The following is a 23607-nucleotide window of genomic DNA, read 5'->3' as shown; positions in this document are numbered from 1 at the left end:
GATCCTCCTTAGCCTCACACACATAGGTTGTTATTGTTTAGCTAGTCTTCAGACTCACCTTTTTTTTCAAACTTTAAAACCTTTTGTTGTTCTTTTTTTAACAGGTCGGATGTGTCTGTTCTGAAGTCAACATTAAACTGTTACAACAATTTCTCTGAACCTCTGACCACCATCTGCACTCAGTTCTCCTCTAGTCAAAATGATCAGTCAAGTCCTTTCACATCCTCACTCTCCTATGTTGTGACTGAGATAAAATCGACAACCGCTCGTTTCTCAGAATGGCTGGGAGACATTCACTATAACCAGGTGAACACTCGCAGTGCCTCCAAAGTAGGTGCTGGTGGTGGTGGTTCAGTGGCAGGCAGAAGAAGTGCCCGGGGTAAGACTGATGATGGGGTTTCTTCCGGTCGACAGAGTGGCTCGGACAGTTCGGCAGATAAAAGCGCAGAGATTGTCGGAGAGTTCTTGAAGAAGACGGAGACTTTGGTGGAGTCTGTGCTGCTGAGTGTGCAGGGTGTGGTGCAGATTGAGGCAGAGGTTGCCGCTGCTAGTGTTGCTGCTGCTGCTGCAGGTGGTGATGGGACGGCTGAACAGAGCTCAGATGCCGCGACGGAAGGCCAAGGTTTGTTTTTCAGAGATTAACACTTTGCGGTCACTTGGCGCAGTAATGCGACAGTGAAAATCCTCCGTTCCGTTCCGGTCACGTGGCGCATTTCTGCGCAAGGCCGGAGATGTCCGTTGCAGTCACTTTCCTGGCTGGGTGACCTGATGGGGTATTTTGTACTGTTGGCTGTGTGACTGCAAAGTGTTAATAGGGATTTCTAAGTTTCTGAAAGTTTCTTCGCTCAATTCTTCCTTTTATTCAAATTTAAGTTTTTTAACATGTTTTAACATGTTCCCTAGGAATGTGCTTTTCCTGTCCAAGCTCAATTTATTTTCAAGATTTTTTTTAAAATTACCGATTCTGCTTTTCCAGCTTTAATTTTTATGGCATTAATCATTAAAGGAAAGAGTCCCATGACATGATGACAAAGATATGTCAAAGTTATTATGATTGTAAATGAAGATGTACTGACTGACACAGAAGAGAGATAAGGGGAGTTCTTTTGATAACAGAAATTATACAAAGTTTATACTAGTGTGCATTCACTAATTTTCTCTAGCTGTTTTGAATTGCTTTTACATGGGTCGTTGATAAACGTTCTCTTCTAGTTAAGAAGATACATAAGCTGTGTTAGTGGAAGTTTGATTTTATTTGGGTTTTTTCAAGTTTTCTTGATTGATCTTATGATGTATGAAATTGTCTTGGCTTTCAGACGCAGAATTACAAGAGGCGCACCTCACCAAACATTTGCTGGACAGAGAGACGCACCTGGTCAGTCAGCTCCGCTGTTCACAGGCAGGTGTTTTGTTTTGAGCAGTTTGGCTTGTTATTTCTGTCCCTCTGCCTTGCTTTTTAAAAAAAAATTTTCTCGAAAAGATTGTTACTAGATTTATATCAATGTGCTTCTCTTTATTCAAACTGAACTTGACCATTTATTTCTTCACTCAGACTCTGAGCAAACTGCAGGACCTCATCACTGACCTCAAGGGGGCCACAGACCAGCCGCACGAAGTGGCACCGTGTCACATGACCTGTGCGGAGGCTTTGTGCCAGGTCCAGCCCCTGCTGAAGACGTACACCGCGGCTGTGGAGAGACAGCTGGGCTGTGGGGTGCTGCTGCACCGAGCTATGGGCAAGCTGCTGTCTGTGCTGTTGGCTGTCTTCACAGAGCTGGCACAGAAGGTAGGTAGTCATTGTGCTTCTCATGAAGCTTCTCAGTAAACTAAATGTAGCTGTCAGAGATACTGACGATTTTATAAAGAAATCCGCAAATCAATTTGTGGTGTTTGTGAAGCCCAACGTTCAATAAATGGTTTTACGAATGTGTATCAAACAAAAGTCTCCTTCAAGATATATGTCAGTAACGTGTAATTTCAAATTTTTACAGGGTTTCTGCATTCCCCCGGAACTGAGTGAGGAGATGGAGGGTGAGGGAGCGACAGAGTTTGTGGACGCGGAGGGAGGAGGACTCGGAGAGGGACAGGGAGCTAAGGATGTCAGCGACCAGATCGAGTCGGAGGATCAGGTGAGAGGGGGTGATCATCTCTATGCTCAATGTGAGGAGCACCGTTTTTCTGTATAGTTTTTAGGTGGGGGAAATGTACCGTTGATGGGTCTTACTTCTCTTCTTTTTTCTGTTTTTTGTTTTTGTCTATCTGTCTTTGCTTCTTCCTTACACTTAATGACTGTTATCATATCAGTGTGGCTCTTTGTTTTGATGATGAAGATAGGGGTGTCATTTAGTTTCTTTTCTTGGAGTGTTTAAGAGGGGGGATACACTAAATGTAGGAGAAGTGTTGAGCTGTTCAGTTGGTCCCACCTATCCTCTTCACCGAAGGGAAATTCAGGTGAATTTGTCTGGGTTTTGCTCTTTATATAAAAGTAGTCTTTTTACAAGATGTATTAAACTACCCATGCGCGCATTTCCAAGGTGTCCAAAAACATTTTTTTAAATAATAAGTTTAGACACCTCTTTTCACGTTTGCAAATTACAATAATCTTAATAGGCTTTTCTGTTACAAGTGTTTTACCGTGCAGCCATCAAGTCTGAAAGTCACGTATTCCTTTTCTGTGTGTATGTGACTGTTGGAGACTGCTACAGAACTCCCTGCCTCGATCCTCCTTAGCCTTACACACATAGGCCCTGGAGTTTGCACAGCAGGAACATTTAAATATTGTCATACAGAAAGTGCTGTGTGTGCCATGGTATATTATGCCAAAGAGCTGTTTTAGACCCAACCTTGATGGCCCCCATTCTTTTCTCATTTTGTCTTGGGGGGGGGGGTTTGTTGGGGTTTGTTTTTTTGTTTTTTTTGGGGGGGGGTTATGAAACATGTTTCCCTTTGATGATTTATTTTCACTTCAATACTTTCTCTATTGTTGTCATCGTGACCTTTATTTCATTGACCTTAACCCTCCTCCACTTACTATTATATGTGTGGTCAAATTAGGTAGCTATGGTTGGAACATCTCTTTTCATTTTTCCTCTATCAGCTGATATTTATTTCACATCTTTGTTTATGTTTATCACGTTATTTCTCTCTTTCCCTTGCCTCTCTTGTCTTCCTTGTCTGTGTCACCTGGCTGTCTCTGACTGCCTTTTTTTTTCCATTCCAGTGATATACTGTCACTGCTTTCTTCTACTTTTACTGCGTCTGACTGTTGGGCAGTTTATCTTATATCTGATGTCATTGAGGAGGGGGGGTGGGGGGTTGTTTTATTTAATAGGGACAAATTTTGTTGATAATTGTGTTATGTTATTCATAAAGTTCAGCTTTACCAACACCCGTCTCTTCTCTTTCTTTGCAAAAGCCATGAAAGGTGAATGTTATATTTGTAATCAGATCAGACATTTCTATCACAAGCCTTTTGCCTTGCAGTCACCATATCACATAGTCACATATTCCTTGTCTGTGTGTATGTGACTGTTGGAGACTGCTACAGAACTCCCTGCCTCGATCCTCCTTAGCCTCACACACATAGGCCCTGGAGTTTGCACAGCAGGAACATTTAGATATTGTCATATTGAAAGTGCTGTGCGTGCCAGCACAGTATGTTACATTATGCTAAAGAGCTGTTTAAGACTCAACCTCACTCGCTCCCATTTTTTTCTCTTATTTTTTTTTTCCGAAATGTGTTTACCTGTGGTCTGTTATTTTAGTTTCAAATACTTTCCTCATTGTTGGTGAGTGGTTGGGGGGTGCCACTGGTAGGTCTTACTTCTTTACTTTCCCTCTGTAGTTTCTGTCTGTCTGTCTGTCTATCTTAATTTTTCCCAGCACTAGACGATCAGTGTGTCGATGTGCTTCTCTTTACTCATACAAACAAACCCCCATTGTTGTCATTTTTGACTGTGGTTTCATTGACCTTAGCCCTGCCTTCCTGTACTTTAATCTAAGCAGGCAGATATGGCAGGAACGTCTCTTTCCATTTACCTCTATCAGCTGATGTTTGTTCCACATTCTTGTTTATGTTCATCATGTTATTTCTCAGTCTTCCTTATCTGTGTCACCTGGTTGTCTCTGACAGTCTTTTTCTTTCCATGCCAGTAATTATACTGTCAGTGCTTGCTTCTACATTTACTGCGTCTGACTGTTGGGCAGTTTATCTTTTCTCTAATGTCATTGAGATTTTATCTTTTAAGTGTCAGCAGCGACAGGAATGTTGTTTGGTGACGGGTTTTTTTAAATGATTAAGTAGGGACAATTACTATTGGGAATGATGTTATGATATTCATAAATTTCAGCTTTACCAACACCAATCCCCCCTTTTTTTCTAAAACTATGAAAGGTGGGTGTCTTTTATAATTAGAATAGACATTTCTATCACAAATGTTTTGCCTTGCATTCACCATACCACATAGTCACATAGTCCTTGTCTGTGTGTATGTGACTGTTGGAGACTGCTACAGAACTCCCTGCCTCGATCCTCCTTAGCCTCACACACATAGGCCCTGGAGTTTGCACAGCAGGAACATTTACATATTGTCATATTGAAAGTGCTGTGTGAGCCCTCACAGCATGTTACATTATGCCAAAGAGCTGTTTTAGACCCAACCTCACTTGCCCCCGGTCTCTTTTCATTTATTTTTTTCGTAACATGTTTATTTGTGATAAGTTATTTTAGTTTCAATTACTTTCCCCACTGTAGATATTGTTATGGTTATATCGTTGAACTTTGCCCTTTTCCCCAGTACTTAAATCTGTGTGGTCAAAGTAGGAAGCTATGGCCAGAACATCTCTTTCCGTATGCTTCTATTAGCTGATGTTTGTTCCATCTCCTTGTGGCTGTTTCATTTTATTTCTCAGTCTTCCTGTCTTTCTCATCTTGCTGTCTCTGACTCTTTTTCTTTCCATGCCAGTAATTTGCTGTCACTGCTTGCTTCTATTTTGACTGCGTCTGATGACTGTTGGACAATTTATCTTATCTCTGGCATCCTTGAAATTTTATCTTAAAGTGTCAGCACCGACAGATATGTTATTTTGTGAGGGTTGTTTTTTTTATTATTTAGTAGAGACAAATATTTTTGGGAATAGTGTTATGTTATTCATAAAGTTCAGTTTTACAGTCACCAATCCCCCTTTTTGCAGCCATGAAAGGTGGATGTCTTTTATAATTAGAATAGACATTTCTATCACAAGTGTTTTACCTTGCAGTCACCATATCACATAGTCACATAGTCCTTGTCTGTGTGTATGTGACTGTTGGAGACTGCTACAGAACTCCCTGCCTCGATCCTCCTTAGCCTCACACACATAGGCCCTGGAGTTTGCACAGCAGGAACATTGACTTTATTGTGATGGATACATTGAGTGATGTGTTTATCAACATAGCATAATTAGTATACAGAGATTTTTTAACCAGTTATCGCTTTTTGTGTCCATGTTGTTCAGAGGGGTTTTTTTTTGTTTGGTTGTTTTTTGTTTGTTTTTTCGTGTGTGTGTGTGTATGTGGGGAGGGGTAATGAAATGATGAAACGGAAATCCCTCTTACCTGAGTGGGTGGTTAGTGGGTGCCTCTGGTGTGGTTTGCTCCTCCTTTTCTATCAAACATTTATTGTCCTTATCTCTCCTCCTTTTGTGTGTGTGTGTGTGTTTGTTGCTTTCTTGTAACGCCTCTAATTGTTGACACTTATGTGACCTTATTGTGTTGGAAGTGTCATAAAATTTTTACTAAAACTAAAAAAAACTCACATTCACTAATTACAGTTGGACGAAGCGAAACAAGCCGGCGAGAAACAGCAGGAGGACGACGGAGACCAGCCGGACATCGACGCTGAGGACAACGCCATTGAGATGTCGGACGACTTTGGCGGGAAGCTCCACGACATGGATGCCACAGGTGGGGACACTTCTTTACTGTTCCTCCAACTTACTTTTACTTTTTCCTTTTCTTTCCTCTCTTATCCTTAGGATGTTGAGGGGAGGTGTGGGTTTGGGTCCTGTGCTAAGTGTGTGGCGTTTGTGATAGATATGGCATGTTGTTCAAGGACCCTTTTATCCCCATGAATGAATGCATGAATTATTGCTTTCCCTGGAAATTAGCAGTTTTTAAGCAAGACAAGGACAAAGAAAGTAGCCAGATTTGTGCTCTCTTTTGCATATTTCTGAAGTAGGTAGTTATAGGATGATGCTGGTAAGCTCAACTTCAACAACTTAATTTTTCTTTTGTCAAGTCTTCTTGTCCTCACTTTTTTTTTTTAAGCTCAAAACGTTTCACGCAGTTTTTGTACAGAAGGTTTTTTTCTTCAATCGTGCCATGTGAAATGATGACTGAAGCAGTTCTGCTTTTATCTAGTTTATGCAGTCTGTAATTTGAATCCAGTTATACCAAACCTAATGACATGAGATTTTGGCTCCAGCAACTGTTCCTTCAAAGCAGACAATCTTTTTGAAGTAGTTTTTGTGGAAAGACTCGAAGCGAATATTATTTCATATTTTTTAAATTTCAATAGTTTTGTGTCTACCATGATAATGATGAATATTTATTTTTATCAATTGCAGATGATAAGAATGATGAAAATGACGATGACAAGAAGGAAGAAGAGGAAGATATGGAGAGACAGATGGGTGATGCTGACGGAAACCAGGAGGAGAGATTAGATGAGAGGATGTGGGGAAGCGATGATGAAGAGAATGTGGATGAGGAAAAAGTATGATTTTTCTTAGTACATAGATAGATATATCAGGGGGGGGGGTTTTTGGGGGGGGGTTAATTCTGCTCTCATGACAGTAGATCATTTAGAGGTTTTTGAGGAGGATGCTTGTGTTTTTTTGAATGGCTATAAACAAAATATGCAAACTTTAATTTGATGAGGTGATTGTTATATTTTCACCCCTTTAAAATTTTTACAATTTTGATCTCCTTATAGTTAAATCTTTTGTCTATTAAACTGTTCTGTGGATATGTCATTGGTCACTATTTCTCAGTTTTTCAACATCTCACGTAAAAGTCCTTATCAGGCAGTTACCAATCCTTAGGTCACGTAGGCTTTACCTATGATCTTATGTGACTGTTGGAGACTGCAACAGAACCCCCTGCCTCGATCCTCCTTGGCTTTTCACTTATGGGCCCTGGAGTTTGCACAGCAGGAACATTCGATTATAAAGCTATGCCAAAGAGTTGAGACAGTTTGTAATTTTAATGACAAACAAGATTGTAGCTTTCACATTCATTGCAAAAGGAGCATGCTCTGTTGTGTTTTGAATAAGACTTTGTGCCTAGGAAAAATGTTATTCAAATGCAGGAGAAATAAAAACAGAAATGTCACTCTTCCCTCTTTTGTGACACAAATTATCTACACATGGTCAAAAAGTGTAAAGCAATACATTGATATATTGGTATATTGCTGGGGAAGAATAAAAGAACAAAAATTTCCTTTATTGGAGTTTACATTTTGCATCTTCAAACAAATAATCTGTGAAATTTTCCATTTTGCCGTCTTACTAATCAACCAAAGACAGTTCCAGCCTTGATTGTAAATTGACGCAGGTGGTTAGAGGGTGGTACTGGTTGGTCCTACTTTTTTTTATTTGGCTCTGTTGTTTTTGTCTTTTACAATTACTTTATTTTGCAAATTTTAATTAATTAATTTATTTCACAAGATTCTCTGGGAAAAGACGTTTTCAGTCTTCTTGCCCTCTTGACCATTTGAGATTTTTCTCCAATTTTAGTACCTTCAATTTTGATCTCCTAATAATAAGTTCTTTGTCTTATAGACTGTTTCGTTGGTGTGTCATTAATCTGTTTGCTATTTCTTTTATTTCTTTTTTATTCAACATCTCACGTACAAGTCCTCATGAAGCAGTTGCCAATCCTTAGGTCACATAGGCTTTATCTATGAGTTTATGTGACTGTTGGATACTGCAACAGAACCCCCTGCCTCGATCCTCCTTGGCTTTAACCTTATGGGCCCTGGAGTTTGCACAGCAGGAACATTGCATAGTAAAGCTGTGTCAGACTATTGAGACTGGTAATTTTAATGACAGGCGAAATCGTAACTTTAATTTTCATTGCTTACAGAGCATTCGCATTGTGTTTTGAATAATGATTTGGAAGAGCAGAAGCATAGGCCTCAACAAAAACAAGGGTGATGACGACGACAGTAATAAAACAAACACTCGCAAACTCATTGATCTTTATTCTTTTTTTTTTTCTATACTAATTTTGTTAATCCTCTCTTATTGCGACATTAGAAGAAGAATATTTACGCATTGTTTTGTCTGCTAAACAAAAAAAGCATCAGATGATAGGATTGAGCAGGGACCAAGAAGAAAAATGATTTGGAAAAGTTTTGCTCAAATGCAGGAGAAACAGAAATGTTATTCTTCCTTTTTTTGTGACACAACACCATCTCATGGTCAAAAGATGTAAAGCGATGCACTGATCTATTGGCGCATGGCACAGAAAGAGTTAAAATTTCTTTCTCATAAATTTTCATTTTAAGTCCTCAAAAAAGTAATACACCAAAGTCTTTGTTTTATCATCTTACTAACCGTACTTGTTCTCTGCAGTAAATTACAATTATTGTGTCAAAATGCCTCTCTTTATTCAAACGTTATCAGCAAATTGACTAGGGTTCTTAGAGAAGATGTAGTTCAATGTGGCTTTAGACTGAGTGCTTAGAATCGCTTGCTGCTTTATAGATTTCAAGTTGTTTAGCTTTTCATCTCGAATGAAATGGCAGATGACTAACATTCAATCTGTACTGTACAGGCTGATAGGAAATCTTTACTGTACAAGCAGATGACTGACATTCAATCTTTACTGTTCTAGCAGATGACTGACATTCAATCTTTACTGTGTTAGCTGATGAATAACGTTCAATCTTTACTGTTCAAGCAGATGACTGACATTCAATCTTTACTGCGTTAGCTGATGAATAACATACAATCTTTACTGTGCTAGCAGATGACTGACATTCTATCTTTAGGCCTACTGTGCTAGCAGATGACTGACATTCAATCTTTACTGTACAGGCAGATGACTGACATTCAATCTTGACTGAAAAAGCAGATGACTGACATTCCATCTTTACTCTGCAGGCTGATGGCTAATGTTCAATTATTCAATCATTACTGTGCAGGAAAACAAAGATGATGAAGGGGGAGGTGGAATGGACAAGAAGGAGGAAGAGATGGTGGCAAAGGACGATAACAAAAATGCTCCCGAGGCTAACCAGGAGGAAGACAACGAGATGGACAGACAAAAGGAGGAGGATACACAGCCGAATGAGTTGATGAGTGATGATGTAAGTGAGCTAGGGGCTGTGAGGGAGAAAGAGCATAATGATAATACAGTGGTGTCCGCCTTACAGCGACCCCATTTGGAAGTAGTAGGCGTTGGTTGCTGTTACAGCTTGTTCACTTTGTTCTGTCAGAGGTAAAATAATTCTAGATCCATTTATTAATTTACCTATGCCTACGAAACTTTGCATGGCACTTCTGCAGGCCAGCAATTAAACAAAATTAATTTTTCATAAATATTTATCCAGCAATAAAAAAGTTGGTCTATTTGGGCCCTATATTAAAAACTGTGTTTTGGTGCAGGATCACTTTTTTGTATTTGTTACTCTCTTGTAACACCTCATATCTTCAGCGCTTATATGACCTGATTATGATGCAAGGTATAAAACGCTTACTAAAACTATTAGTAGATGCAGTGTCTTGCAATCTTTTTTTTCTTTTTTACTTGTTGTTACTGTCCTTCCTTTTGAAATGTGGCTATTTTCAACTCTAATCTTATATATATATTCCTGTATGCTTTTTAAAAATATGTATTTAGCATGCAGTCACCAAACACTGAGATCACATATTCCTTGTCTGTGTGTATGTGACTGTTGGAGACTGCTACAGAACTCCCTGCCTCGATCCTCCTTAGCCTCACACACATAGGCCCTGGAGTTTGCACAGCAGGAACATTGATAGTTTCAAAATACAGAGTTACCTTTGGATTATTTTTTCTGTTTTGCTCTCCATATGCTAAACAAATTTCAGTGGTTGTGTACATTTATAATTGGTCAACATTGACTTTTCATTTTTTGAATTCGATGTAGGAATTGCCGTTTGTTACTTGTGTTGGATAAAGGCAGGATTTAAAATGCAGGTTTTTAAAGCAATGGCTGTCAGTGGATTTCTGTGAATGCTTTGAATTATGAAGGTGTCTAAACTATTAATGCTATTTCTTCAAACCTCATTATAAGATGTATGTTTCTGACGATAAGGGCAGGCAGTTAATGAAATGCAGTGCTGTGGTAATCTTCCCCTTTTTTTTTCACATTACAGGGCTGTTCTTGTCTCAGCTAAAATGTGGCTGATCTCAACTCCAATGTATTTTTATCATGTGCTTTATAATGATATGTATTTAGCATGCAGTCACCAAATACAATCACATATTTCTTGTCTGTGTGTATGTGACTGTTGGAGACTGCTACAGAACTCCCTGCCTCGATCCTCCTTAGCCTCACACACATAGGCTCTGGAGTTTGCACAGCAGGAACATTGACTGACTCAAAATACAAAGTGTATTAGTAAAACGCTATGATATAGGTTATCAGCTTTCAAAAAACAAAGAAAAGGTGTTTTTATGCCCTCATCTACACAATTTAGATCTTTCAGGAGACCGGCTTCGGCCCTGATTGCCTCTACTTGTTCTTCATTGCATTCCCATCCCATGCTGAGAAGGATACAATATCCCAGCAGAAAGACTGAGCTATGAATTCAATATTTATCCCCACTCAGTAATCGAACTCGCATCTCCTGCGTGCAACAGCTAAGCGTCTAACATCTATGCCACAGATGCTTCCCTCTTTTACCAACTGTGGTCATGATGAATCTGTGTAATGGTTAGGTTCTTTACCTGGGACACAAGGAGTTTACACTGCGAGAATATTGACTGCTTTATTGTTTTAGTAAGCGTTTTACTGCACTTTCAACTCAATTTGAGTGCCAAAGACTAGAGGTGTTTCTAGACAGATAAGGACAATAGATGTTTGATAGAAAAAAAGGAGCAAACCACACCATGGCACCCGCCAACCACCAACTGACTGATTTAGAGTATGGGATTGGGTAGTTTTTCTGTTTTGTATCCCCATTATTATTTCTTCAAGCTGCGAAAAAAATGTGTTTCCCATGCTCGAGAGAGTATATGCAATTAACACTTAGTCGCCTCATCTCGCCGACTGGCAATGTTTACCGCGCAGTTTCTTTGGATTTTCCCCAAAATATGAAGGCGAAGTGTTAATTAATGCAGTTTGTTGTAATCTTTTTCTTTTCTTGTAGTCACTGGGCTATTTTCCTTCCTGTTGAAATGTGACTATTTTCAAATCCTAATGTATTTTCCTGTATGCTTTATAAAAATATGTATTTAGCATGCAGTCACCAAACACTGAGGTCACATAGTCCTTGTCTGTGTGTATGTGACTGTTGGAGACTGCTACAGAACTCCCTGCCTCGATCCTCCTTAGCCTCACACACATAGGCCCTGGAGTTTGCACAGCAGGAACATTGACTGTAGTTTAGAACACAAAGTGCTTGTATGATCTTTTCTTTCCCTCTGTTGTCTCTATTTGTTTGTCTTGGCTTTTTCCACGTACTGAATGACCTGGATCTTGTCAATGTACTTCTCTGTTTTGTCATTAGATTTTTTTCTTCTTGAAGTTTACCAGGAAGGAATGTTACATTTTAATGTACAGAAGTGTAAACTTGTTCCTGAACTGCAGATTTACTTCCCCACCCCACCCCCATTTTGTTATTAATTCAGAATGTATCATTATTTCTTATTTCATCATCAGTTCCTATTGTATTGTGTTATTAATCCAAAATGTGTCATTTCTGATTGTGCACAGTCTCCCTCACACAGTCTCCCTCACACTATCGTGTCATTAATCCAGAATTTGTCATTATTTCTTATTGTGTCATTAATTCCTATATGCATCATTAAATCCAGATTGTGGGTGGTTGGCGGGTGCTTTGGTGTGGTTTGCTCCTTCTTTCCTACCAAACATCTATCGTCTTTATCTCCACTCCTTCTTTTTTGTGTTTGTTACTCCCTTGTAACACCTCTAATCTTTGACACTTATATGACCTTATTGTGTTGCAAGTGCTGTAAAACTCTTACGGAAAAAAAAAATCCAGATAGTGTCATTATTTCTGACTGTGTCCCTCACAGGAGGAGTATGACGACAACAAGGTCAACCCTCACCGGCCTGAGGAGGACGAGGAAGAGACGAAAGATCTGGACTTGGGAGAGGATCTCAACCTGGAGGGAGATCAGGATAAAGGTAAGCATGACACCGGCTTGCTTTTTTTCTCTGGCCGTAGAGTTCTTAATTGTTTATTTTTGCTGAATATTAAATGCTTGTTTGGTTGTTGGGGTTTTTTGGTGGGGTTTTTTAGTTGTTCTATTTATTTTTTATTTATTTATTTATTTTTTTTTTTTTTGAGAGGGCATATTTTTGTACCCATATTTTATTTCTTCATGGTGTCTTTGACTTTCCAGGAGTGAAAAATTTTGACAAAAGAAGTTTTTATTCATGAGCAGGGACTATCAGGTTGTAAGACATTTTAAAAGACAATGGAGGACATACAGTAACTAGAAAGGGTTTCACATTTTTTAAAAACCTTTAGTGCTAATTTTACAATGTAGAGATCAGATTATTTTTACGATTTTTTTTTCTTTCCACTCTTCAGATCAGGACAATGAGAAAGACATGGAAACAGAGGATGTCCAGGAACAAGAGAACCAATCAGAGAAAGATGAGGAGCAAGCGCCAGAGGCAGACCAGTCAGAAGACAAGGATGGGGATGAAGATGGCTCACAGGTAAGACCGTTCTGTCTCCGACAGCAGCTCAATATGTGGTGGTATCGTGGTGAAATCAGGCCCTCATCAAAATGTATGGCTATTTTTATTGATTTTTTGGGTTCGTTTTGGGCTCATCACATTTTTATGTTCACTGAAAAACACATTTCTGCATGGATTTTACTGAAAACCGTTGATCAAAGCAACAACGAATGTAAATTTGCAGTTTTGAGTCACATCAAACTTTAGTGCTCATTTTCTTGCTAGTTTTTCCTCTGACACCAGGTGACCTCCCCCTCCTTCTGTCACAAATATCTGGACTCTTATTCAACGTAGATGGGTATTAGTTTCATACAAAGCAAGGCAAATGAACAGGCTTTTAGATCATACCAATAATATCCGTTAAAAATTTTAAAAAATAATTTTTTAACTGTTCTGTCGTGTATAGTTGAGTGTACGGTTGTGAAAATTCTTCTTCATGTAGTTGAACTGGTTTTTCTTGTTTCTGTGAAATATTTTTTCTTATGTGAATGATTATGTGATTGGTGTAAAGCGCTCAGAGCTTATACTAGTATGGGATAGAGCGCTATATAAATGCAATCTATTATTATATTATTCCATCGACACCACATTTAGCCTGCAGTCCCCGAATACTTATATCACATTCTCCTTGTCTGTGTGTATGTGACTGTTGGAGACTGCTACAGAACTCCCTGCCTCGATCCTCCTTAGCCTCACACACTTAGGCCCTGGAGTTTGCACAGCAGGAACATTTCAGTAGTTAAGATCATAAAGTGCTTAGATACTTTGTCTTGGCTTTTTACATGTACTGAATAACCTTGATTGTGTTGGTCTAATTCTCTGTATTGGCAAAAACAGAAATGTGATTTCATTGTGGGGGGGGGGGGGGGGTTCGGGCGCACATGATATGTCACAGTGAAAGTGCTCTGGCAGGATTATGGGTACAAGATTTCTAGCAAGTGTTTTATATTAACTCTCTAAAACATTGTGGAAGTGGACCCCCTTATAGATGGTGTGAATTGTGGCGATGGGGATGTAAAACATTTCCTAAAGTTGACAATTGTAATTGATGCTATAAGACTGTTACATGGTATAGAGCACTTCTGTGCATAATTACTTGTAGGGTGCTGATTGCGGGGAGCCAAATCTAGATTTTCATGTAAATGCATGGTACTTGTACTGATACAAAAACTATACTGGGTGTTTTTTTAGCCTCGAGAATGTTTTCCTTTTTCCCATTTTGTACATTTTTGTGATGTGTATGTGTGTGTTTGTCTGTGTGCAGGAAACACCTGCTGCTGAAGCGGACAAGGACGAGGAGGCTGAGGAAGACACTGAGGTGGACACAAACACAGACGCACAAAAGCCGGAGGAAGAGGAGGATGGAAAGGGAGAGGAGGGGGCTTCTGCTCAGGTGGGAAATATTGACAGAGGTGTCTGTCTGTGAGTGGGTGTGTGTGTGTGTGTGTTTGGGGGGAAAAGGGAAAGATTATTTCAAATGTGGGACCTCCAAATTTAAATGTCTATCTCCTATAGGACCGAGATAAATATCAATATTTGTGTAAAGAACCTTTCCCAAGGAAACTATGTCGGGCTGAGCTGAGCCTCAAATCCCCCAAACCCGCAATCTGATGATTATGAGTCTGGTGGCCTAACCACCGGTCTACTGATGCTATAGAGAGACTTTTCCTCTGGTGAGAACTGTAAACAGGTGAGAAGAAATGCTAGAGACAAGGGATGGAATGGGGGGTGAAAATCAGATTGAAATATGTCAGATTTTACAAATAATTTTGTGTCTTATGTTTTGCTTATTGATCATATTGTGTCAATGTGTTTTGTTTAATGACAATGTTGTGTCATTGTTACTTGTTTACTAGTCATGATGTGTCAGTGTGTCTTGTTTACAGGTCATATTGTGTGAATGTCTTGTTTTCCACTGGTGTTGTGTGTCAATGTGCGTGTCTTGTTTACCTATTGTGTTGTGTCAATGTGCTTATTTTCGCGAGTGGTTGGAGGATGTTACTGGTAGGTCTTACTCCTTTACTTTCCCTCTATTGTTTCTGTCTGTCTGTCTTACTTTTTCCCAGCCCTAAATAAACCATTATTATGTCGATGTGCCTCTGTTTACTCAAACAACAAACAAGCATACTCATGATACTTACCCATCTTGTTGTGTCAATGTGTCTCATTCCCGTCTGCGTGGGTGGTTGGCAGGAGCTCTGGTGTTGTTTACTCCTTTTTTCCTACCAAACATCTATCGTCTCTATCTCTCCTCCTTTTTTGTGTTTGTTACTCTCTTGTAACACCTCTAATCTTCAGCACTTATATGACCTTATTGTGTTGCAAGTGCCATAAAACTCTTACTAAAACTTTAAAAAAAACAAGATGTCTTGTTTACTATCGAATGTGGGTTGTTGGAGGGTGCTCTGGTGTGGTTTGCTTCTTCTTTCCTATCAAAAACTATCGTCCTTCTGTCTCCTCCTCCTTATTTTTTGTGTTTGTTACTCTCTTGTAACACCTCTAATCTTCAGCACTTATATTACCTTATTGTGTTGCAAGTGCTGTAAAACACTTACTAAAACTAACCTGTTCCCGTCTGCAGGAAGAGGAGGACAAACCCACGTCCCAGCTGAAGAGAGACCAGGAAGAAGAAGCGGCCGAGCCGAGGCCGGGCCAGGACGGGGACTCTGCCCAGGATGCCGGGAGTGCCACAAACCCAGAGGTGGACACAACGGCTGGAGAGGTGGACCAGGACACGCCCGCTGAGGACACGCAAGACAGGGTAGGTGCTGGGACAATGTATAAAAACAGGATAAATAATAAAGTCTTAAAAATAGATTACATTTTTATTGATCCCAGAAGGGCAATTTGGTTTACAATGGGAAACATACGTTCATGCATAAATAATAAAATAATAAAAATGGTAAAAATAACATTTATACAGTTCTTTTGTGTTTATTTCAAAAGTGGTGTTTCTGGACTTAAAACTTTTTGCGACTTTCACCTTCGATATGGTCTGCAAATTTTGAGTCCGCATACATATGATTTCAGGAGTCAGAAAAGTTCAGTGTTATTTTTTGCCGCTATTTTGGCACCTGTGGATGATTAATTTCCCTCAGGGGTAAATGCATGTTTGTCCCTGAAACATACAGAATATGCTTGTGTAACATTTTAAGTTCCAATGAATAATTTAGGTGCTTTGAAATTGATTTGTTTTGTGTTGTCTCTGTTGTGCACAGGACGGTTTGGGGACAGCCCAAGCAGAGGCTGAAGAGGGTCACACTGGGCAACGGTCAAGGCAGAGTGCTGAGACGCCCTCGGACGCACAGGACACTCAGGTGGGTTGGGTTTGTGTAAAGGGTTGTTGTAGGTTTCATGTTGTATGTATGTGTATGTATCTCTGTGTGTGTGTGTATCTTTGTGTGTGTATGTGTCTGTGTGTGTGTGTGTGTATCTTTGTGTGTGTCTATGTGTGTGCACCTGTGTTTGTGTGTATGTGTGTGTGTGTGTGAGAAAGAAAGAGCAAGAGAGTACAGACAGTTAGGTGAGTGTTTATGTGAAAAGGGTTGTCTTGTTTTGTGGCCTTGATTTGTGTTTGTGTGTATGTTTGTGGGGGGGGGGGGGGATTTGGGAGTGAAGGGGAGGGGACGGGCAGGGATAGAGAGAGAATGTGAGCGTATTTAACTGAGTAAGTTCTTAGCATACCAGGGGACTCTCGTGGTCAAGTCTCTCAGTCTGACAGTCTGTCTCTTCTTCCCTTTGAACCTTCTCTATATCCCCCCCCCCCCCTATTTTTTCCCCTTTTCCTCCACACTCACCCTTATATATTGCTTCAGTGCCACACTGAATGAAGTATCGTTGTAACATTTTTTCCTCCAGAGTCAAAGAAAACCGGGTAAATCCGACAGCGACCGAACCCTCGGCTCCCACGATCGTCAGCACCGACGTCTCAAGACCACAGACGAGGCTCGTGAAAAACGTGATGAGGCTGACGATGATGAAAATGACGAAAAGGGTGAGAAGAAGGATGAGAGACATGCGGAGTATGAGCACGTGAAGGACGCTCGGTCACAATGGGACGCACAGACGGTTGATACAGCCACTGCGGAGCAGACAGCTGACAAGCAAGCTGTACCTTCACAAGAGGAGGAGGATGAGGAGGAACAGCTGAAGGCTGATGAGGATGTCAAGATGGAGGAGGAGAAAGAAGAGGAGGTGAGAAGTATAAAGAAAAAGAGGTTTGTTTGGTCGGAAGATGGGAATGAAGGATGTGCCTCCTTAAATATCAAAGGAGTGAAAGAAAATATTGCTGAAATGAAAATGAGTTTTCAGAACTTAAGACCAATAATATGTCATTTCTGATAATAAGGTTTCATAAAATAATAATTGGAAGTAAAAAGCCTGAATACTAACATAAATGAAAAGATTGATTGATTTGATGATGTAACTTGTGTGTGGTTGGCGGATGCTCTATTGTGGTTTGCTCCTTCTCTCTCCTATCAAACGGCTATCGTCCATATCTTTCCTCTGTTTTTGTGTTTGTTACCCTCTTATAACACCTCTAGTCTGAGGCACTTATATGACCTTATTGTGTTGCAAGTGCAGTAAAACTCTTTCTAAAAACTAAACTTGATAGTGTAACTCTTCTGTAGTCTTTCTAGCTTACCATTGTTCATAGAATAAGAAAATAGCTTGAGGGAATGGTGTATGAAGTCAGTTAGTAATGTTTTGTCAGAGGCTCAACAATTCCTTGAGCTCTTTCTACATAAAGATGGCACTTATATTTTTGTACGAGTTTATGATTTGGCAACTAATTCTCCTCTCTCTTATGTCTCCCATGCTCAGATGGACGCAGAAGCACCGGAGAAGAGAGCGAAAAAAGCGAAGGAGTCGAAAGAACAGGACAGCGGTGAGACAAAGGAAGGAGGGGACGGGCAGGATGGACAGGCTGTAGAAGTGGAGGGTGACCGCGTATTGACCATGACAGTCGACAGAGCCCCAGAGTCCAGCATCCACACCGTGCTGGAACATCTACACCTGGGATCTCAGGTGAGTTCAAAATGTTGCAGATAATTCATTGTTATTATTTGTGAGGCATGCTGACAGAATGAGATACTTCTCGCAATCCGTGAATGGAGATATCAGCCAAAAATCAACACAAAGGTCATATTTGTAGATTCTAAACCAGTGCTATTTTCCTTAAGTTTAACTTGTCTTATATGATATCATACTAAAAAATTGTAAAAACTCTACCTTTATATTTTTTGGTATCTATTTGCATTAGGTTAAAATCCGAGAAGTAATTCATTTTGTGAGCACACCTCACATTTTTTGTTTATGTAAATGTAGTGATGTCTAAGCTGGCAGGAAAGTTGGTTGTTTGTTTTTTTACAGTATGTCTGAAACGTATGTTTGGAAAGAAAAAAAAGGAATGAAATGACTTGAGTAGTTACTAAGTAAACCATTATCCCCTTTTCGTGCTTAGCCCATAAATGGCACAAATATTATAGTTATTAGATTAGTTATGAATGGACCGTTGTCAATTTTTTAACAAATAATTAATTAAGTAAAGTAAATTTTCCAGTATCCATGAAACTTGTTCTTGTCTTAAGTAAGTAGTATTAAACCAAGATGTTCTCTTATTAGTGGTGAGTCCCTAAATGACATAAACATTGGAGCTGTAAGATTAATTATTCATGAGTGGAACACTGTCAATTCTTGCAAAGTAAAATAATTTTCTGTTTTCTCTGCAATTTATATATGTCAAAAGAAGGGTATAAAATAAATGCCCCCCCCCCCCCTTTCTTTCCAAGCCGCTTACTTGAATTTATATTGATTCTGAACATTAAATCTCCTGTATACATAGTCAATCATTCATTACCTGTAAGGTGCCCCCCTCCCCCTCCAAACCACACGCACACATATACACACCACACACACACAAACACACACACATACACACCACACACACACAAACACACACACATACACACCACACACACACACACGCACACATATACACACCACACACACACAAATATGGTGATTTAAAAAACAGCAATGTATTTTTCTTCAAGTCAGTCCATTCATGCTGTGCAATTTCTCTAGGTCTCTGAGTTGGACATTGGTCAGTTGCGAGCAGATCTGGAGCAGTGTGTCAGTCTGTGGTCTCATCCAGAGCAAGAAGATGAGGATGTGGTAAGTTTCTGCCCCTTTGATTTCTTTTTTTGGTCTTTTTTTACGACCTTTGGTCTTTGACCCCTACGCTTGGTGTCATAGCAGGATTTCCATTGTAAGTGTAGGAGATGTTGGTAGTTTTGAATCTCATATGTAAGTTTTCACAAGTCTGTACCTTCAAGTCAGACAAGGTTTCACCATGAAAAAGGCAGGAAAATAAAATTTAATTTTTATCATTTTATGATTATTGTAAGGTCATTGTGGGGGCTAAATGGTGCAAATAATTAGGTTATTATTATTCTCAGTTAACCCAAATTTTGTTGCCTCAAAGATTGTTCATAGCCATAATGATTTTTTTAAAAAGATAATGGGAACTGTATATGTTTTATCAAAGTGGGCCCATTGTTGAGGAGAAAAGTAGTTATCATAGATAGGTGAATGTCTAGGACAGTGTCATTATGATATAAGATAAATGATGGGGTCATTTATTTGTTCGTACAAGTGGTTTTCTTGGACAGATGTTTGTTAAAACAGATTCGACTATATTAATTATTATATTTGCTGGGTCCTTTTCTTTTTTTTTTTTAATTACTTAGCTTGATGCCCTGAGGCTGTATTATAGTCATATGTAGTAGAACATGATTATATATCAAGCTTTTATTTTTTCATTCCCCCACCCTTATTTTTAAAAAAAAAGTTTTTTGTTCTCCCTGTCTTCCAGGCAGCGGCAGCGAGTGAGGCGTGGCAGCAGTACCTGGCCGTGACGGGCAGCCTGGCACAGGAGTTGTGTGAGCAGTTACGTCTTATCTTGGAGCCCTCGCAGGCCACCCAGCTCAGGTGGGTTGTCGCTGTGTTCGTGGATTTGTGTAGTAGTCGAGGAAAAAATGACTGTCTGTCTTAATGAAGGATACAGACGACCGTGGTCCAAAGGGTTACGGTTTAGGATAGCCAGTTGGAGGTTCGGGAGGGGGAAGGGGAGAGAGTTAGAAGATGCTTAACAAATAGATCTAAACATTAATATTCATATCCTGATTTTCTTTCATCTTATTGATGAAATATTGTATTTGTTTACGCATGTTTTCACAGTTAATGATTGTCTGATGTGAATAATTTCATTAACTTGGCACCCGAATAAGAGATATGAGACCAAAAAGATTTTTAATAAGTTTTTCACAGTCTGCACCGGACTGCATTACCGTGGAAACCATATATAACAGGCCCAGTAATAACAGGGATTTTTAAAATCCCCAATTTTTCCTACTATTTGTCTTTATTAAAAGTTATCGGTAATAACAGGGCCGTTTCGGAGCCCAATCGATTATAGCAGGGACAAAGGCTCGTAACAATATATAAAAAGTGAGAGAGAGAGAGTAACGCAGTGATGGAGCAAGCCCACTTCAAGCACACGCAGCGGGTGAAGCGAGAGAGCCCCCTAAGCCTAGCTACACGCACATGTAATGTGTCATGCGCAGGCCTGCCACATGGTACTTATGGCAAGGGAAACTACCCATGAATAAATACAGCTAGATTAGTCCACAAATGCTTACTTCCCTTACATTTCTGATTCAACAAGGATCTGATATAAGGTGGCTTTTTCTCTGGTCCCACCATCCCTGTTATATCAGGTTTCCACTGTATATGTGAAGACATCGAAGTTCAAATAACAATACTAAATTTTTCCTTATTTTGTTTGTCTCTTCAGGGGAGATTACCGCACGGGCAAGCGTCTGAACATGCGCAAGGTGATCCCGTACATCGCCTCGCAGTTCCGTAAGGACAAGATCTGGCTACGCCGCAGCAAGCCCAGCAAGAGACAGTACCAGATCATGATCGCCGTGGACGACTCTTCCAGCATGGCTGACAGCCACACCAAGCAGGTTTGTTACATCTATATGATAATGTCGTCATGGTTTCATAGAGCGTTGCGTTGTTAATGTACATCTTCATTATCCCCCGGGCAGTGCCACTGACTGAAGTGTCTTTAGGCCATTCCCAAAGGGGGGACATATCTCGTTCAAGCTTAGTAGAATGCCTGACTCATGTCACACTCATAACTGTGCCTGATCTACAACAGGGAACTGCTGCTTTTTCTTTCCTGATCCTTACTATTGTCATTTTCCTCTACTTCTTTTGTATGTTTGTCACTCCCTTGTGACCTGCTATTTTGGGGTGCCTTGATAGTCGAAGCAGACCTTATGCTGTTGAAGCTAGAGAGGTGAGCAGTCTAAGCCTGATTCCCTTTAAAGACTTCTCTGTTGACACCCACCCCTTGGCGCTCATATGACCTTATGCAGTTGCAAGCGCCGTAAAACCTTCTACCATAATACAAATACATCTTCATTGTTTCATAGAGCATTGTATTGTAATGTCATCATTGTTTCTCAGAAGATTGCTTTCTTAACATACATTGTCAGTTTCCAAAAGCATTGCTTTGTGAAAGTACATCTTTCTTTCCTAGAGCATTGCTTTGTTAATGTACATCTTCATTGTTTTCTACAGCATTGCTTCGTTAAAGTATGTCTTTTATTTTTCTCTGACTAGGTTTCTATATACTCATTGTACAATGGTATGACATAGCAGTTTAATGACCCAGTGGAATCAATAAATTTGAATTTATTTATTGGTTTGGATTTTTTTCATTCATATATTTAATTAGTGATTGAAATGCCCGACTAACTGCTTTTCCTATTTCACTGTCCCTCTCTCCCCCTCAGTTGGCCTTTGAATGCTTGGCTCTGGTGTCGACCGCCCTCACTCTACTGGACGCTGGGGACCTGGCTGTGTGCAGGTGGGTTGTGTGTTTATGTATCTGTATTTGTCTTTGTAATCAATGGAAAATAGAGAAATCAGAAAAATGAAATGAAAATGTATTGGACGCACCCTGAAAAAATTTTTAATAAACTTTACCCACCAAGCCTTAACTCTTTATGCCCTGAGTTTTTTCCTGTTTCCTAAAGTTTTTTTCTACAGTTACCTAAACCTAGTGCATATATGTCTCATTATAACCCCAAAAGCTTGCCTCCAACTTCTAAATAGTGGAAATAAAGGCTTAGTCATTACTAAACTAAAAAACTTGGTGCGGGAATAGTTCCGAAAAACTAGCAAAAACTAGCACTAATAAAATGAAATAGTTGTCACTAGTACTGGACGCTCCCAGCATTATCACCCCCGGACGCTCCCAATGTCCGATGGGGTTCAAAGAGTTAAGATGGAATCCACAAGGAAAAAGAAAGAAGGAAGGCTTAAAAGTACTTGGAGGAGGGTTGTAGATTTGGGTCTAAATGATGGGATATAGCTGGACAGCGGTTGAGGAAATAGCCCTGGATGAAGAACATGGAGAGCTATTGTTCATAGCCTATGATCTGTCAGGAGCTGAGAAAGGCCAATAATGATGATGATTTGTCTTTGTATGCTGCATCTGGTGGGTTGTGTGTATATGTGTGGGTTTTATTTGGGGGGGGGGGGAGAATAGCACACTGATGTGATAAGACCTGCTATCATTTCTACTTTACTATTTTGATAATCATTCTCTGGTGAAATATTATGGCCATTATCTCACTCTCTCGCAGTAACCTATTGTTGAACTTCAACATTATTATGTGTGTTAATCTATTTGTTACATTTTATAAATGAATAAAACTGAAGCTAATATACATTTTCAAATTATGTCAGATGGATAGATAGATGAATAAGAATGTAAACTCATTGAAGTACATACATTATTATATTTGCTTTTGTTATACAGCCAACTCATTCATTTTCATAATTTTTATCTTTCTGTATCTTAGTTTTGGCGAAGAGGTTCGGCTGTTACATCCTTTTGGTCAACCTCTAACCTCTCAGGCCGGAGGTCAAATCCTACAGCACCTGACCTGTGACCAGAAACAGACCAAATACGGACTGGTGAGTGACCGCATGCGGGCAGGAGTTAAGAAGAGATGATACTATCTTACCTTCGCAGGTTCTATTTTAGGGGGCTCCAGTGACCCAGTGAGGAGCGAGTTCAGACTCAAATATAATGTTTAGCAAGGGATGGTGATACAGGGTTTAAATTGGTGGTCGCTGGGGTGTGGCCGTGAGCAAGACACGACAGCTGTAGCTAAAAAAAGAATCAGTGCGCTGCTCAATGGCGACTAGCATTGGCATATTTGTAAAATTGTTCTTCATTGGTGTAAAATTGTGTATTTGTTCTTTGAATATATGTATGTGTTAATTATGTATTTATGTTTTCCATTGTTATCCAGATTTCCCCAGGAGAATCAAAGTAAAATTAATTTAATGTTTGTTTTTATTATTTATTAATTTATTTTTAGTGACATTAAAAAAAATTCTGGAAGTCTCAGATGCCCCGAGCTCTCTTGTGTGACTCTTTATTGCCTGGCTTTTTTCAATTTTCGTTGCCCACACACACACACACACACACACACACACACACACACACACACTCACACATATGCTCGCATGCAGAATGGATCATAAACACTCACTCCCACACTTACCCATAAGC

The 23607-nt window shown here is 39.7% G+C and overlaps 1 protein-coding gene across 2 annotated transcripts in view; it reads left to right on the top strand.

Annotated features, from left to right (window-relative positions):
* LOC101845099 (midasin) overlaps window positions 1–23607 on the top strand; it is a gene marked incomplete at its 5' end in the record, with an annotated part of 58080 nt that overhangs the window by 30053 nt on the left and 4420 nt on the right. For both annotated transcript variants that reach the window (XM_035970059.1, XM_005099490.2), the window contains 19 exon segments: window positions 105–622; window positions 1317–1399; window positions 1553–1786; window positions 1992–2129; window positions 5812–5944; window positions 6607–6755; window positions 9189–9353; window positions 12272–12383; window positions 12793–12923; window positions 14209–14337; window positions 15526–15705; window positions 16163–16261; window positions 16803–17138; window positions 17769–17972; window positions 19032–19121; window positions 19822–19937; window positions 20803–20977; window positions 21815–21888; window positions 22889–23003. In XM_035970059.1, the coding sequence (XP_035825952.1) occupies window positions 105–622; window positions 1317–1399; window positions 1553–1786; window positions 1992–2129; window positions 5812–5944; window positions 6607–6755; window positions 9189–9353; window positions 12272–12383; window positions 12793–12923; window positions 14209–14337; window positions 15526–15705; window positions 16163–16261; window positions 16803–17138; window positions 17769–17972; window positions 19032–19121; window positions 19822–19937; window positions 20803–20977; window positions 21815–21888; window positions 22889–23003 (3181 nt within the window).

The sequence above is a fragment of the Aplysia californica genome, unplaced genomic scaffold, assembly GCF_000002075.1.
Source record: "Aplysia californica isolate F4 #8 unplaced genomic scaffold, AplCal3.0 scaffold00215, whole genome shotgun sequence".
Classification (NCBI taxonomy): domain Eukaryota; kingdom Metazoa; phylum Mollusca; class Gastropoda; order Aplysiida; family Aplysiidae; genus Aplysia; species Aplysia californica.
Note: the sequence above shows the minus strand (reverse complement) of the source record. Positions and strands in the feature narration are given on the sequence as shown.